At 37.1% G+C, this 15,341-nt stretch overlaps 1 protein-coding gene across 1 annotated transcript; it reads left to right on the top strand.

Annotated features, from left to right (window-relative positions):
• Positions 1–4,299: 4,299 nt before the first annotated feature.
• abtb1 (ankyrin repeat and BTB domain containing 1) lies at positions 4,300–15,219 on the top strand. The gene is made up of 12 exons (XM_088915260.1): positions 4,300–4,533; positions 6,219–6,281; positions 6,370–6,425; positions 7,598–7,742; positions 8,133–8,292; positions 9,129–9,174; positions 9,295–9,411; positions 10,227–10,342; positions 11,332–11,430; positions 11,970–12,137; positions 12,990–13,190; positions 14,166–15,219. Exons 1-12 carry the CDS (start codon positions 4,478–4,480, stop codon positions 14,370–14,372), a joined length of 1,434 nt encoding a protein of 477 aa, XP_088771386.1. The 5' UTR covers positions 4,300–4,477; the 3' UTR covers positions 14,373–15,219.
• The last annotated feature ends 122 nt before the right edge of the window (positions 15,220–15,341 follow it).

Genomic DNA, 15,341 nt, shown 5'->3' with positions numbered 1-15,341 from the left:
AAAAAGCAGATGGATTTTAAATACTCGTCGAGCATAATCTAGAGCCTGAGGCCTATTAGTACATACTTTAGCATATCTCTTTGTAAAGTAAAGTGAACAGTAATTGTAGCAAAAGATAGGGTGATGATTACAACTGGAAAAAAGTTGCTCACTTTTGAAGTGAAACTCTTAAGTTTGAAAAGCACCTTATTTTATTTAATAAATGACTTTAAATCTTTGACTTTTTGTGTGGTGGTTGTGTAAGCTTTAAACCATACACATAAAACTATACCATTTTGTAGCAATAGGAATCTTCTGTAGCATATGCCTATTGAACATCACAATTTTTAACGTGCAAGATTCTTTAAGACAAACAAGGAAATACTGTCTTATTGCAGAAACCTTCTGGTCAAATGTGTTATTTTAATATTTTATTTCAGAGTGTAATATCACATAGTGTATTTTATTTACATAGTGTTTTTGTAAAGACTGTAGGCAGGCTTGGTGTCTGAATCTTTTCTCCTACTGTTGACTGTTTACCAGATAGCAGGAGCTAAAGGCCATTGTCTCAAGTCTCGAGTTGCGTGATAGAGTACAAGTACGCTGTTTTTGCCTTGGACAAAAGACTGTGTTTCATTATTCAGTGTTATATTATTTCTAACTTTTTGTTAAATCCAAAGAAAACTGAGACCTTAAATAAGAGGTTCTGGGACTCCTGAGTGACTCAACCTGTAAAGGCACTCACCTGAACACTGGTTGAGGTACTATGATGTGGAGGTTGTGGGTTCTAGCTTGGGTCATGTTACCCACCCACTGTGATAGAGATTCCTTCAGTGGTGGCACACAACTGGTTTGAACACCAACACATAAAGGATGGGGATTAGTCCAGTGGTTCTCAGTCATTGCTATGAGAGAACCACTCCATCCTCTGATTTGTGTTCCTGCCAGGTGCTTTATTTTTGGCAAACGGATTTCAGTTTTGAATTTAAAGTTTCTTTCAAGGGGTTTGCAATGACCAAACCTGTGCCGGTCCCTGAGTTCTAGAATTCCCCTCATTCAGGTGTTAGCAGCTGAACTGGAGCAACTGGAGAAGTAGAAATCAGGAGTGTTTTGTCATTATCATTCTTACTTGTGTCTACTTATCATAAATTGTAAATAAGTCAGAAATAACAAAATTGCAGATCACCAAGTTGGGGAGCGACTGCGTGTTCTGTATGCTGAAATTATAAGAAGTGATAACTGAAGTTTTTTTTTTTAGTTAGGGTCTCTTATGATTGCAAAAAAGTCTAAACTAGCAATCGGAGCAATTGCATGAATCAATTAGTGGCAATGATTAAGGGCCCAGTTGGAACAAAAACCAGTGCACACAGTGGTCTTCCTAGGATCAGGATTGAGAACCAATGGTTTAGTCATTGGGCACTGGTATAGTGACTCCTTTGACTTTCCAGTGTAAATGGGCCTCTTCTCCGATCAGTGCTGTCGCTCCTACACCAGGACTGCGCTGTAATAAAAGATGAGAGAGACTTAAAGGTGGGGATCTGAAGGCACTTGTCTTCACTTTCTCATTCTGCTCCATAATCTTTTGGAAGCTTTGTAGGTGTGAAATTTTCACACACATGAACAATATACAATTCGCTATTCCAGATTGGGTGGAGTAAGAATAAAATAAATGATGACTTATATAAATGATATACAAAATTCTGATTCGATCCCAAAGGATAGAGGAGCGAACACTGAAAATAACGTGGTCGATTGTGTAAATTAGAAAGCTTTGAGTGCTGTAGATTTTCTTTTTAAATGCACAGTGCTCGATGATGCCTTTTTAATGATTGCAGTTTGGTAGAGGTGCTATCCTTTAGAGATATGGTCTCGCACACACTTGCAAAGGCTTGCAGGCAAAAAAGAAAAATCTGTTGCTATGGTTTTGAACATCTTAAAATCGCTGAACATTTGAACATGTCAAAATATCGGCATTTTTCTTCTCACTGGCCAGCAGTACTTTTTGCTATAATCTTAAGTATTTATTCTTAGTAATCTTAGTGTTGATTAAAAATGTAAGTGCAACATGGCATTCTTTCAGGTCTTTTTAAATTGACCCACTCTGGAGCTTGTTTAGACTTCTTTTGAATCTGTTTCACTTTACTGAAGGGTTGGCCTTGTGAAAAAATGCCACAGGGGACAAAAATAGAGAAATGTATTGCAAGAAGTGTATTTTAAAACTATATTTCTACATTCAGAATGCCTGGAATGAACGATATTTTAAAATATGTCCACCTGACCCAAGAATTCCTTGTATTTGTGCAGTGTTTTTCCTACCAAAGGATCTCAAAGTGCTTTAAATAATGGTAGGGAACCCACTTCATCTTTTACCACCTCAGAATAGTAGCACCCACTAGGGTGATGTGTGGCATTCTAAACACTACAGAGCAGAGCAGGCGGAGAACTGAAAAATTGATTAAATTAATAGGAAATTTTTAAGAAGACCAGATTGTGCAAGCTGAAAGTGGTTCAAAACCCCCACCCCTAGAAGGAGTGCCAATGGATCTTTATTGACCCAGCAGTGAGGATCTGAGTTTAATGTCTCAACTGAATTGTTTTGGAAATTCTAGTTCACAGAGAAGAGTGCCACTTTTCCACCAACACCACTGATCACAGCAACTTGATTAGAGGTCTCCTATCCTAATACTGACCAAGTCTGGCCTTGCTTAGCGTGTGAGATCTGGCTGCAAGGTGGTAACACAGCTGTCTTGTCTTAGTGTAGTGCAGAAACATGTTAACATACAATTTGTGTATGTATGTGAAATGTATTGAAATTTGTAAATATGTTTTGACAAATGTAATTTCAATTTAGTATGCTGGCATTTTTTTTATTTTGCAATATATATGTAACTTTGAAAATATGTTCCCCAGTATTTCTCTTCTGTATGGGTATATTAATAGACCCAGTCAAGAGTATGTTTGCACAGTTTGGGTGAACTTGCCTGTATATCTCACTGAGTTGACATTTTTCTTCTGTTTGGTTTTGGTATGTTATGGAAGTGTGTCAAGAAAATTTCAGTGTTAGTACAAATCTATAGTAAAATAAATGTTTTGACAAAAGTCTGTCCTGTTTTTTTTTTGTCTTAAATGTTAAAGTATTCATAAAGCATCATGACAGCACAAATTCATTTCAGGTACCTGCTGCACCTTTCTGGGTGGAGTATTTTAATTTCACTTCCATTACTAAAAGCATTGTTTTATTTTTCTTGCAGAGAAAACATCAAGAGATCTTTTTTCAATTGAGGGTTGTCTATCTTACATGTAGTAAATCATCAGGCATAGAATATAGACGTACAGTGTAGGACATTATTTCTAGAATCAAAGGGGTAAGTGTGCATATAATGTAAATGGTGCTATTTAAATTAATAATTCCTGTTGTAAAAATGGAACATGTAAAAATGTAAACTTACATATAGTGAAAAGCTAAAATGCCATTTGTTCTCAGGCAGCACAACAGGTAGACCCACACCACCTCATGTTCTACAGTATTTAGTATATTTACGTGTTGTGATACCATTGTAGAGTTTTAAATGTACAGTGTAGTAGCAAAGTGGTGTCTGGGAAGGAAATCCCACAAGACAAGAGCATAGAAAGGTAGCTCACCAAGGATATTTCTATTCACAGATTGCAGGCCAACAGTACAGTGCGTTGCATCCAGTGCTGTACACTGTATGTGAGACGAGGTTGAGGAAGAAAGCAACCATTCAGCACAGGATTACCTTTCTGCAAGTTAACAGGTGTTAATTTCTTCAAGAACAGTAAGAGTAGCATATTAGCAAAAAAATAAATAAACATGAAACTGTGTGGAGACATTTGCTGAGGGGAAGGAACAAATTGCATAAAAGCAAAAGCAAAGATTTGAAGAAACGTTGGCATTTTCTAATGGGTTACCTGAATACCAGTGACATTGTAGCTAGTTCATATACAGTATTAAAATTTAATTTGGAAACAAAAGCTTTTTATAATGCTTAACTTGTGCTTATATTCCCCTTTCACGTTGTTTACATGACAATTGTGAGTAAGCAGTTATTCAGAGAAAATAATGTTAACAAGTTATGATATGAAATAATTTATACATTAATGTATATAAGTCATTAATGCGACTCCTTTGGTCCTTGATAAGGATTATTACATATACAGATAAACATAATTTTTCTAATTTTATAGTTGAAGGCTGACAGTCGTGAAAAACAGCCAATCGTGAATGTGTTATATCCCTCCACACCAATAGCTAGCGCTGTGGAAAATAGCGTATCTTAAACGTCAGCTAAAAGGAGGCCCACAAACAGGGTTTCCTTGTTTTGTTTACTTCCACAATCAGCTGATAGAAGAGAGAAGTAGGGAATTATATTTCCGATCAGTTCTATTTACTGTGCAGAATCAGCGATCTGCATTTATTCCTCCTTAACGCGGCGGTGGCTGTTTCAATGCATTTCAGAGGACTGAAATCTCCGTGGAGATGGACACAAATGATCTGTTTACGAGCTGCAGGAAGGGCGACATTTCTAGAGTGAGGTAGGTGGAGGCTGTTTGGAAGTTTGCTCCGAATTCAAATAGTCTTCAAGCAACACATTATGCCCCGCCGCCAGTGAAAGTCTAGCAGGTTTGCTTTGATGAAGGTGTTCCTTTTGATATAGGCAAATGATCTGTGTTAGCTACATGGCTTTAGAAGAGGGAAACTTGAGTAGACAGATCGCACATAGCCCTAAGCGATGCTTGGTGTGAAAGGTGTTACGAGCTGCATACGTCGTAGCTGGGGGCTGCATTTTATAACTGATTTTAGATAAGTTGGACAGAATCTATTTAATATTATAATACTGTGTGATATAATATCTGTGTTCTAGATATATATTTACTTTAAAAGTAGGTATTATATTTTTAACTTCGAAAGTCCAATAACCATTTAAAATTACGCTTTCTATGCAAATATGTATGTATTCTATACAAATATGTATGTATATCTTCTATGCAGGAGGGTAATGAAAAGAAACTATTTTAAAGTCATTTACCGAAAGCTTCTGCAAATTTTACTGCCGTTTCATCGATTGCCGATTCATCGATTCAGCAAATTTAGTTTTTAATTACATGTTGCGTGTGCTCTTCCTGGATTTCTGCCAGTAAACAACCCCAAACATCTGACATTGACAGATACAGCGAGAACTGACAGGCAGTGCCGAGCTCAATGTAAACACGCTAGGAACGAGCGTCAGCATGAGGCGTTTTCTATAAACCTACTATGTCATCTGCTATCTGTAATCATCTGTTAGAGAGCGAGGGTGATGCACACTTAGTCAAAATACCATATAATGTCGCTAGCAGAGTAAACACTTGGTATATAGTGCAAATTGTGTATTGCAACTTCATAACTTTTGTGTACAGTACAGTGCAGTGCTGTACAGTATTATATCAATATGCCACAGTGCGGTTGCTTGCCAAGCAACATATTAGGAACTGTCACTCTGCCTCAATGCCTCGGTGTAGGTTTAAGCCAGCAGCCATATCACCCTGCAACTCACAGCTGGCAACCCAGTGAAGCCCACCCTAAGCAGGTGTGAGCCTGGTGAGTACCTGGATGGGAGACCTCCTGGGAAAAACTAAGGTTGCTGCTGGAAGAGGTGTTAGTGGGGCCAGCAGGGGGCGCTCACCCTGCGGTCCATGTGGATCCTAATGCCCCAGTATAGTGACGGGGACACTATAATGTAAACAGGCGCCGTCCTTCGGATGAGACGTAAAACCGAGGTCCCGACTCTCTGTGGTCATTAAAAATCCCAGGACGTTTCTCGAAATGAGTAGGGGTTTAATCATGGCCTCCTAATAATCCCCCTCTATGAATTGGCTTCATTACTCTGCTCTCCTCCCCACTGATAGCTGATGTGTGGTGAGCGTTCTGGCGCACTATGGCTGCCGTCACATCATCCAGGTGGATGCTGCACATTGGTGGTGGTGGAGGGGAGTCCCCATTACCTGTAAAGCGCTTTGAGTGGAGTGTCCAGAAAAGCGCTATATAAGTGTAAGCAATTATTATTATTATTGAACGCTGTGTCACTTGGAAAAAAATATCACTCGAAAAGAGCATAGAAATAAAAATTTTAGCAATGCCATTTTATGTATGAATTGGTAGATGTATGGGATGTTTACTAAAGTATTTGTAAAATCAAAGAATATGTTTGGCTATAAAAGGAAATTATATTTTTTTCCAGGTATCTTGTTGAGCAGAGAGATGTTGAACTGAATGTGAGAGACAAATGGGACAGTACCCCTTTGTAAGTATTCTCTTTATTGTCTGAGCTTGTAAAGTTAAGATGCTCAAGTACATTTTAGCAGAACAACTTAAATATTCTGTTTTGACAGGTATTATGCATGTCTCTGTGGACATGAGGAACTGGTTCAGTATCTTCTGGCAAATGGTAAGAGCACAGACATAAAAAAATAGTTTTTCTTCAAGTCAGAACAAAGAGTTCCCCTTAAAATTAAAATGGCTAATCCCGATCTTTTGGAACTGTTGGATGTTTAGGTCACAGGTCTTAATTTTGAAGTGACTCTTCCTAGTGTTATTTCAGAACTTTTCCAATGTTTTTTAGAAAACAAGTGAAGCCAATTTATTGAAAGTACTGAGCAAATCCCAAAACATAAACAAGCTAGATTGTCATATGTAGATATTTTTTGCTTTTAATTTGTCTTAAATGAATGTTGCATGTATCTTCTTATCTCATTTCATCCATGTTACATGCATTATATTTTCTCTCCATTATCATCTGTCTAATCTCTTTTGACTTACTGTCTTATTGAAAACAGGCCCTGAAGATACCTCTGGTAATAAACATGACTTGACAAGTGGTGGTGAACTGATATTGCACTATCCTTCTTGTTGGACACCGGCTTTTTTACATCATCTAATCCTAATGCGTGTAGAATTCTGTTGCAATTACTGTAGTTCCTTTATGTTTAAGCAGGCTGTTGTGTGACTCTGGCAGTGATGGGTCTTTATTGCAGCTGACCAAGGAATATTTGACAGCTGAAACTTTGTGGTTTTTAGCTTTATAGCTGATAAATGAGAGAATGATAACGCCTCTTTGCTCAATTCTCTGGGAGGTGTTATGTAATAAACTTATTTCAAAACTGCACTGAACTAGACTGACCTGAAATGGTGCTCGTGCAGGCTTAGAGCAGTACTCTGGCCTTCCACCACATTACAGGGATGTTGCAGTTATTAGGGTGCAAGATGAAAGACACTTCTGTTACCCCTTAAGTAACTGTGCCGTACTTTGGTGGTTACAAATAATGTACAGTTCTCAGATTTGTGGTGACTTTTCTCCATAGAAATCGAATTTGAAAATGCATTTTGAAAGAAGAGCTCCTGAAGTGTGCAGTCCAGTTTATTTTAACAGCTATTAAAGTCAGTAGGAAACAAGTTGCAGTTTTATTGTGAAACAAAGCTTTCAGATTTGCACAAAGTCATTTCAGTTTGAATATAACCCCCTCTCCCCCACCACACAGTTTTCCTTTGTCAGTCTCCAGATGGCTTGAGTAGAGCTGTGTATCCTAAAGTGATTTAAAGTGAAATGCTGATTAATTGCAGGGGCAAAGTGTGAGGCCAACACTTTTGATGGAGAGAGATGTTTGTATGGGGCTTTGAGTGATGCCATCAGAAGGTTACTGAAGGAATACAAGCGCATCACTGCCAAAAGCATGCAGAGGGATTACTATGATGACTTCCTACAGAGGTGAAACTTTCTCCCTTGTCAGATAATAACAATACATGGCTCACGCATGTCCCATTTAACATTTTCAACCAGAAATTTTGTCTATAAAATACTTTTTACGGTTTAAATGTAAACCATTTTATGATTAACACTAAAACATCACAAACTGAAAGCAGTGTACCTCTTCAATAAAACAACCAAATATTAACAATTATCTTTATATTATTACATTTTTTTTTAATTAAAAAAATACAGGAAGAACCTTTTTGGTCCGTCGACCACATTTGGTCTTCAAATGTTAATTCAGAAATATTTTACAGTGCAATGCTATGGTTTTAAACCATTATAGGTAGTTTCAGTAGCTCAGGAGCAGATGTTGCCTTTGGAAAACAGTCTTTCCTTTTCTTGTAGATTGCTTGAGCAGGGTTACTACAGTGACATTGTGTTCATTGTGCACGGGGAGTCCTTCAGTGCACATCGCTGTATCCTGAGTGCACGCTCAGAGTACTTCACAGAAATGTTTGAAACCAAATGGAAGGGGAAGAATGTCATTGCCCTGAAGCACCCACTGGTAGGAATAATCAAGCAGCATGTTCACCTGTCTGCCTTTGGCTGTTTTTCGGCTTTTTCTGTCCTTTTGTCTGATACTTGTCCATCTGATCTCTCTTTTTATCCATGCATCAGTCCTGTCATACATCCTTCCTTCTAAACGTCTGTCATGAATCATCTGAGATACAGTTTCTGTGGTCATCGGGCTGGCTAAGACTGAATCTTCATATGTGCCTAGTAGCAAAAGGATTGTGCCAACTAGCTGCAAAGAGAAGGAACATAGAATCCGTAGTTGTGCTTTAAGTTTGAAGGTGTAAATAAGAAAAGTGGTCTTGCAAGGCAGTCCACTATCATGTACAGTTATTTTAGTGGCAAAATGCTTTAATTCATATCAGCATCCTAGCTGTTGTTTTCTGTTATAATAAAAACTGTTGTGTAAATAATTGAATAATTGAAGCAAAACAACTATTATACAGAAATAAATTGCAGCTTTTGGAAAAGTACCCTAAAGAATTTATCTTGTTGACTCCTTGTAAAATGACCATTATCTGTAGTTCTGACTCTGAGTTTTGAGTTTGAGTATTCAAAACCAAAATGTAATAGTAATTTATATTTGGGGAGTATAAACTATAAACTGCAGCTACAGAACTCCCTCTGTAAATTATACTGTTATTTTATTTTTCTTTTAGAATTTAATCTGTTCTGAAATCATTTAAGGTTATTCTTGATTTGGTAAATGTTTTCTCCTATCCCTCTAAATGATATACTGTATCCCAATGTCAAACTAAAAAAAAACCTCAGTCTGTTTGAAACTTATGCAGTGAAGAAAATGACATTCTTGTCATGTTCATCTTTCAGATTAACCCTGCAGCTTTTGGTTCCATCCTGCAATACTTTTACACTGGTAAGACACAGACAAAACTTGATCTATGTTCAGTATGATGCTGTTACACTCTGATGACTCAGAAAGTTGCTGCATGACTTAATGAATGAATTTATTTGTTGATTCTGTACACTTTTACAGGTCGATTAGACATTGATGTGGGTTATGTGGAGGACTGCAAAAGACTTGCCAAGCAGTGCAAAATGAACGACCTAATAGAGGAACTGGAGAGCAAGTGCAAACAAGTGTATGAATTTGGTAAGAAACCATCGGTGAACTACAGTGGACTAATGTAATTTTAAACTAGATAAGCTGGTGTGGAATGGTTGTCATCTGGGACTGAGTGTAGAGTAGAACAGACTAGAGAAAAAGTCTTTTCAGCTTTCTAGAAAATCATGAAAATAAGCCTATAATGACGATTATATATGTTTATATGTTTTATGTTTTATTATGTTGTATAATATGTATATGTATATGTATACATATTATTATGTATATTATTATATTATATTATTATATAATTATGTTTTAATTATAAAGGATATATTTTTTTATTTTAATTATAGAGGATTATTTATTTTACATTGTCCTGTCATTTTATTACCTTTGTACAAAATCATTGTAAGGGCAGAAGCCTTCTTGTACTATCAGTGGGCATTTTGATTGATCATTTTGGTTGGTATTTCATGCCATTCCTTTGTGAGAGTGTTTTTTATTTCGTTTTGACACAAATGGCAGATACAGTATGATAAATTCGAAAAAGCCAGCTCAACGCTGATCCCCCCTGCAGCTAGTTCATAGCATAAATAGAAAATACACGGGTTAAGAAAAATTTTAATTTCAAAGTACTAGATACAAATTCACATTTCTTTTGTAATTAAAATAAGTGTGAATTAGAATATTTTGTAAATTTATGTCTACAATAGTAAAATACTAGTAAAGCACAAGTAGGTCTACAAGATGGATTTGAAATAAAATTTCAGAATACATGGGTGAAGTGATCTGGAGTTTGGGCTTGACACTATTGTTTTGTGCATGACACAGATGTGAAATCCTGTATGTTTGTGTTACAGTGTCTTCTAAGCCTGGAACCTGTGTAAAAGTACTTACACTGGAACCCCAGAATAACTGTCAGCTACAGGAAGACCTGGCTATATTAGCAGACTGTGCATTACCTGCTGAGCTCCGGGTAAAGAACTGCGATCCTGTCTGAATAGGGAATATGATGTATATAAATTAAATACACTACATAGTGATTTTCTCTGTACCCTAAACCATGTTGCTAACAAGTTATTTTCTCCCACTGGGAGTTTTTTTTTCTCTCTCCTATGTACCTTGTGGTTAAGTGTTTTTACATAATTTACTGTTACCAAAGTCCATAAAGATCTCTCTGGCAAACTTTTGCAAACGGCACTATTCCATATAGAAGGATTAATTGAATCCTTTGTCAAGTAGTCTGCTAGTTTAGTCTTAGATAATGCAAAGCAGAAATTTAAATTATATTTGAAGTATGTTGGACCGTGTCTAACACGAGATTATAAAGTACTACTGTAATCTGCTTGTTGAAACTGTAATTGATGGCTCTTGGTGAATTACATTAACTTGAGAGCTTCACGAAGGAGACAGGTTTCTGCTAGTGTAAAGGCTTACAAGGTACACAGTACCATTCCCATCAAATCTGAAAGCCCTGGTTTGGTATTGAGAAAGGAAGAGAATGGTTTTCCCATAAAGAAGTGCATATAACTACTTAACTAGAACGTTAAATTATAATATTGAAAGCAGACCCCAGGAAGCAAACCAGAACCTGCAGTGTGGGAAAGAAAGCAGGAGGTTGTTTTCATCTGCTGAAGGTGAGACGGCATGCAGTAAGAGAGAAAGAGAGAAGCCTGTGTGGTAACTCAGAGATTAATTTAAAAACTAAATTAAGGAAAATTAGTTTCAGTGGTAATGTGCCTCATGTTGGAGTTTTTTTCTGAATGCACCCGTCTTCAACTCAACTCAACATCCTAAAGTTTACTAAGTATGTAGCAATTACCCAGTATATAATCCTGCTGCAGTTTAGGAAACAGTTCACCCTTCTTTTGTAAAATGTATACATTAAAAGTGTAAAAAATGTTTTACATTGGTATTACATTTTGAATGTAATTAGTTTTTTTTTGTAACACCTCTTTTTTAAAGGTGGGATTTGGAGAGTTGCCTTTTGACAGAACAGACAACTTTACAAGTTACCCTGACATCTGCTTCCAGGTTGACGGTTATGGTTTCCTTTGTCATAAGGTGGGTGCAGTAAGGTTTCACAGAGAATTGTGTATAATTTACAGATGCATACAGCTCTCAGCTATTGCAATGAAAAAATACATTTTAATAAACAGTGTAGAAGGTGTATATTGAGTAGATTTGACCAGATTAAAAAAAAACCAATGCTTCACTGTACAGTATGTTTATGGGATTCAGCTTGGTAACATTTCTAAAACTTTTATACATTAACCTAGTGTACTTAATTATATTTAGGTGTAGTTTCATCATCCCTCACATACTGTAGACTGAAGAACGTACTCTTACATTGAGGTCTCTTTCAATATTTCTGGCATCTGGAGGAGAAAGAAAAATTCAGCTCTCAGAAGTCCTATCAGCAAGTGCATAAACATTAAAGAAAATAAACTTTAAAACTATTGGAAGAAGTGAAAGATAGTTTCTTTGTTTTTTTTATTGTCTTCTAAAATCTGGAAAAGTCGACAATGACGTTAGGAGAATTCTGGAGGATCTGAAAGTTGTCATGGACCTGGTTGAGGCAGTGTGTTTATTGGCACATGCAGGTGTTCTTCTGTGGCCGCAGTGATTACTTCAAGGCTCTGCTGGAGGACCACTTCAGTGAGAGTGAGGTGTTACAGTCTCAGCCGTGCATCCCCGTCGTTACCCTCCACAACATCTCAGAAGACATCTTCATCCGAGTCCTCTACTACATCTACAGTGACGACACAGAGGTAGACTTCTCAGCCTGCCCTGTTCAGTTTACAAGTCACACTAATGTCTTTATGAATTGAAATACAATAGCTTCACTCAGAGCACCTGGTGATAAAATTCATTACACAAATAAGTGTCTGCATAGATAAAATACTGTAGCATAAGTAACAAAGTTACATTTACTGTGTGCAAAAGAACTGTCTTCTTTTATAATAAGTCCTTACATTTATATAGTGCTTTTCAGGACACTCCACACAAAGCGCTTAACAGGTAGTGGGGACTCCCCTCCACCACCACCAATGTGTAGCATCCACTTGGATGATGTGGCGGCAGCCATAGTGCACCACTATGCTCACCACACACCAGCTATCAGTGGGGAGAAGAAGAGAGTGATGAAGCCAATTCGAAGATGGGGATTATTAGGAGGCCATGATTGGTAAAGACCAGGGGAAAATTTGGCCATGACGCCAGGGAAACACCCTGGGATTTTTAATGACCACAGAGAGTCAGGACCTCAGTTTTGCATCTCATACGAAGGACGGCGCCTTTTTACAGTATAGTGTCCCTGTCACTATAATGGAGCATAAGGACCCACACAGACCACAGGGTGAGCGCCCACTACCCCTCTAATACCTCTTCCAACAGCAACCTTAGCTTTCACAGGAGGTCTCCCATCCAGGTACTGACCTGACCCACACCTGCTGAGCTTCAGTGATCTGCCAGCTGTGAGTTGCAGGGTGATTTGTCTGTGAGCAATTTTTACATGTAGAGAAACATTTTTTGTTCTTTTTGTTTTGTTAAAAGTCATGTTATTACTCAGTAGGATTTGGCAGTTAGTCTTCAGTCCACAAATTTGCTTCTGTTCTCCTCAGCTGTCTCCAGAGAATGTGTATGACGTTCTGTGTGTAGCCGATATGTACCTGTTGCCGGGGTTAAAGAGGCTGTGTGGCAAAACCCTGGCTCAGACCATAAGGGAAGAGAATGTCCTCAGTATCTGGAAGACTGCCAAACTGTTCCGGCTATCACGCTTAGAGGACCAGTGCACTGAGTACATGGCCAAGATCATCGAGAAGGTATGTCGGTCGGCAAAATGTTATTTTATTGGCGTATCTATTTGTGTTTTTAAATAGAGTTTGTAAATTCATTTTAGTTTAATTTGGTGATTTGAATGAATACTTTCTTACCACCTTCGGCAGTGTAGAGGTGGCATACTTCCTCCAGAGCATTGTCCAGATAATATAATGGTTTTTGCATGGAACTGAGACATGGGAGACCTGTGCTAACATTGTCTCCTTGAGTACCAGCTTGGTGAAGTCCACTGCAAAGTATAATAACACTAACCTTTGGATACGAAAAAAATGTATTAAGTAAATGTTTTCAGAGTGCTGTGTTTTTTAACTTGGCAATATGTACATACCTGTGCTCCTACCATTCTCATGTAGCTTGATTCTAATTCACAGAAGGCCAAATGCTGCAAACTTCTGAAATTATAGCCTGCACAACTAATTGTCATCCAATGTTTGTATTGTTTGAATACTCCCAGTTTTTATACAAGCCAGTTTTATCTGCATTTAATGTCAGTTTAGTCATCAGATGTGCTCATGTCCTTCATACAATGAAACTGATACATTTTATCAGTTGTATTCAATTGTATAAATTAATAAAAATTTATATAAAAAGTTAATCTACCATAGATTAAATGTATGACTATGTTTGAAGCCAATTATATTTAAGCATACAGATCTATATTCATAAGACATTTCTTATCACTTCCAGTGAAGTGATAATTCCACTTCCAATTTATATTAATGAATATAAATTTTCATTAATTTATATTCCTGTTTATATGTCTGTGACAATAAAGTACATGAAGATGTAACATAAAAGACAAGAATGAGGTTGCAATGTGACTTTCAAGTATTGCAGAATTTTAATTTATAATGGCACCTAGGCCCTTAAAACATAAGGAGTTTGTTCCTTTTCCATAAAAGTGTGGAAAGTTCATTTAGAGTGAACTTAGCCAAAAACCTCTGTGTTTAAACCCCCAGCTTGTGGAGTTAGAAGAGTTTGCAGAGATGATAAAGGAAGATGCGAGCACAGTAGAGGCACGGCAGGAAACAGACTCTATCCCACTGGTTGATGACATTCGTTTCCACATCACCAGCAATGTGCAGACATATAGTGCCATTGAGGAGGCCAACCAGAAACTAGGGGATCTGGAGCAGTTGCTGGCAAATATTGGGCTGGAATGTTAAGTATTTCCTTGGATCTTCCTATCCTAACAAATGCTTCACTTGAAAATGCTCCCTAAATGTTTTGGGAAGCCAGTTACATCAACTCTTTCTAGGTACAAGCTGTTGCAACCACTGTCCCACACTCCTGTTGATACAAATATGTTTTATTTCTTGCACGTATATAGAACATAAGCTTGCACACAAACAATATCTCGTCAAAGGTCACAGGCAGAAATATAAACCACTGTTCTTCATTAGATGTTCCACATCAATAGGTCAGGGCTCTCGTGTTGAAAAGTGATGTAGTTTGAATGCACAAATGTTTGATATATTTTAAAAGGAATGCATGACATGGTGTTCTTTCAGAATTATTTACCATAAGATGCAACGCACATTCTGCATACTGCATCTTATATTGCCTTTTTTGTTATTACAGCTTTTTGAGTTGTGCTAGTCCTCGGGGTGTTTTCCCACTTTAGTATTTCTGAATTACTTTTCAGCTACAAAGTCAAATTTATTAGCTGTAATCTATGCATAGTCCTATATAAATCCTGCAGCAAGATTCTTTAAATTCAGTAACAAAATATAGTCATGTTAATTAAATTGGAAAGCATGTGTTATATTAAAAATTATTAAGTCTAAATGAATTACTTGAAATTTCTTTGAATGTCAGGATTCTGATACAGGGGAAGAAGTTCAATAAGAAACAAAAATTAAAACCACCTTTTTTTTATTGTCATAGAGGTATAATGAACAGGCTGTATTTCTTTTTTCAGAGTACTTGAAAACTGCTTATACTTATACATCTGCTTAACTACAGTCTGTGCACTATATATTTCACTTTATGAAAAAATAAAACCATAACAATGATTTGTCTTCTTCTTTTTAATCGGTGTCTTTCTGAATTATTGCAACCAAAAATTCACACGTGTGTATTTTGTACAAAAATCCAGCTACATTTCTCACTGTTGTTTTGGAATTATAAATATA

Source organism: Atractosteus spatula, chromosome 5 (assembly GCF_055471065.1).
Source record: "Atractosteus spatula isolate fAtrSpa1 chromosome 5, fAtrSpa1.hap1, whole genome shotgun sequence".
Taxonomy (NCBI): domain Eukaryota; kingdom Metazoa; phylum Chordata; class Actinopteri; order Semionotiformes; family Lepisosteidae; genus Atractosteus; species Atractosteus spatula.
The sequence above is the reverse complement of the archived record's forward strand: the minus strand, read 5'-3'. Positions and strand labels throughout refer to the sequence as shown.

What these genes read in the sequence shown, in the direction of transcription:
- abtb1 (XM_088915260.1), top strand. Translation starts at nt 4,478, where the DNA reads ATGGACACAAATGATCTGTTTACGAGCTGCAGGAAGGGCGACATTTCT. An exon ending in TATGATGACTTCCTACAGAG is followed by an intron (nt 7,743 to 8,132) that starts GTGAAACTTTCT and finishes CTTTTCTTGTAG; the next exon opens with ATTGCTTGAGCAGGGTTACT. An exon ending in CAAACAAGTGTATGAATTTG is followed by an intron (nt 9,412 to 10,226) that starts GTAAGAAACCAT and finishes TTTGTGTTACAG; the next exon opens with TGTCTTCTAAGCCTGGAACC.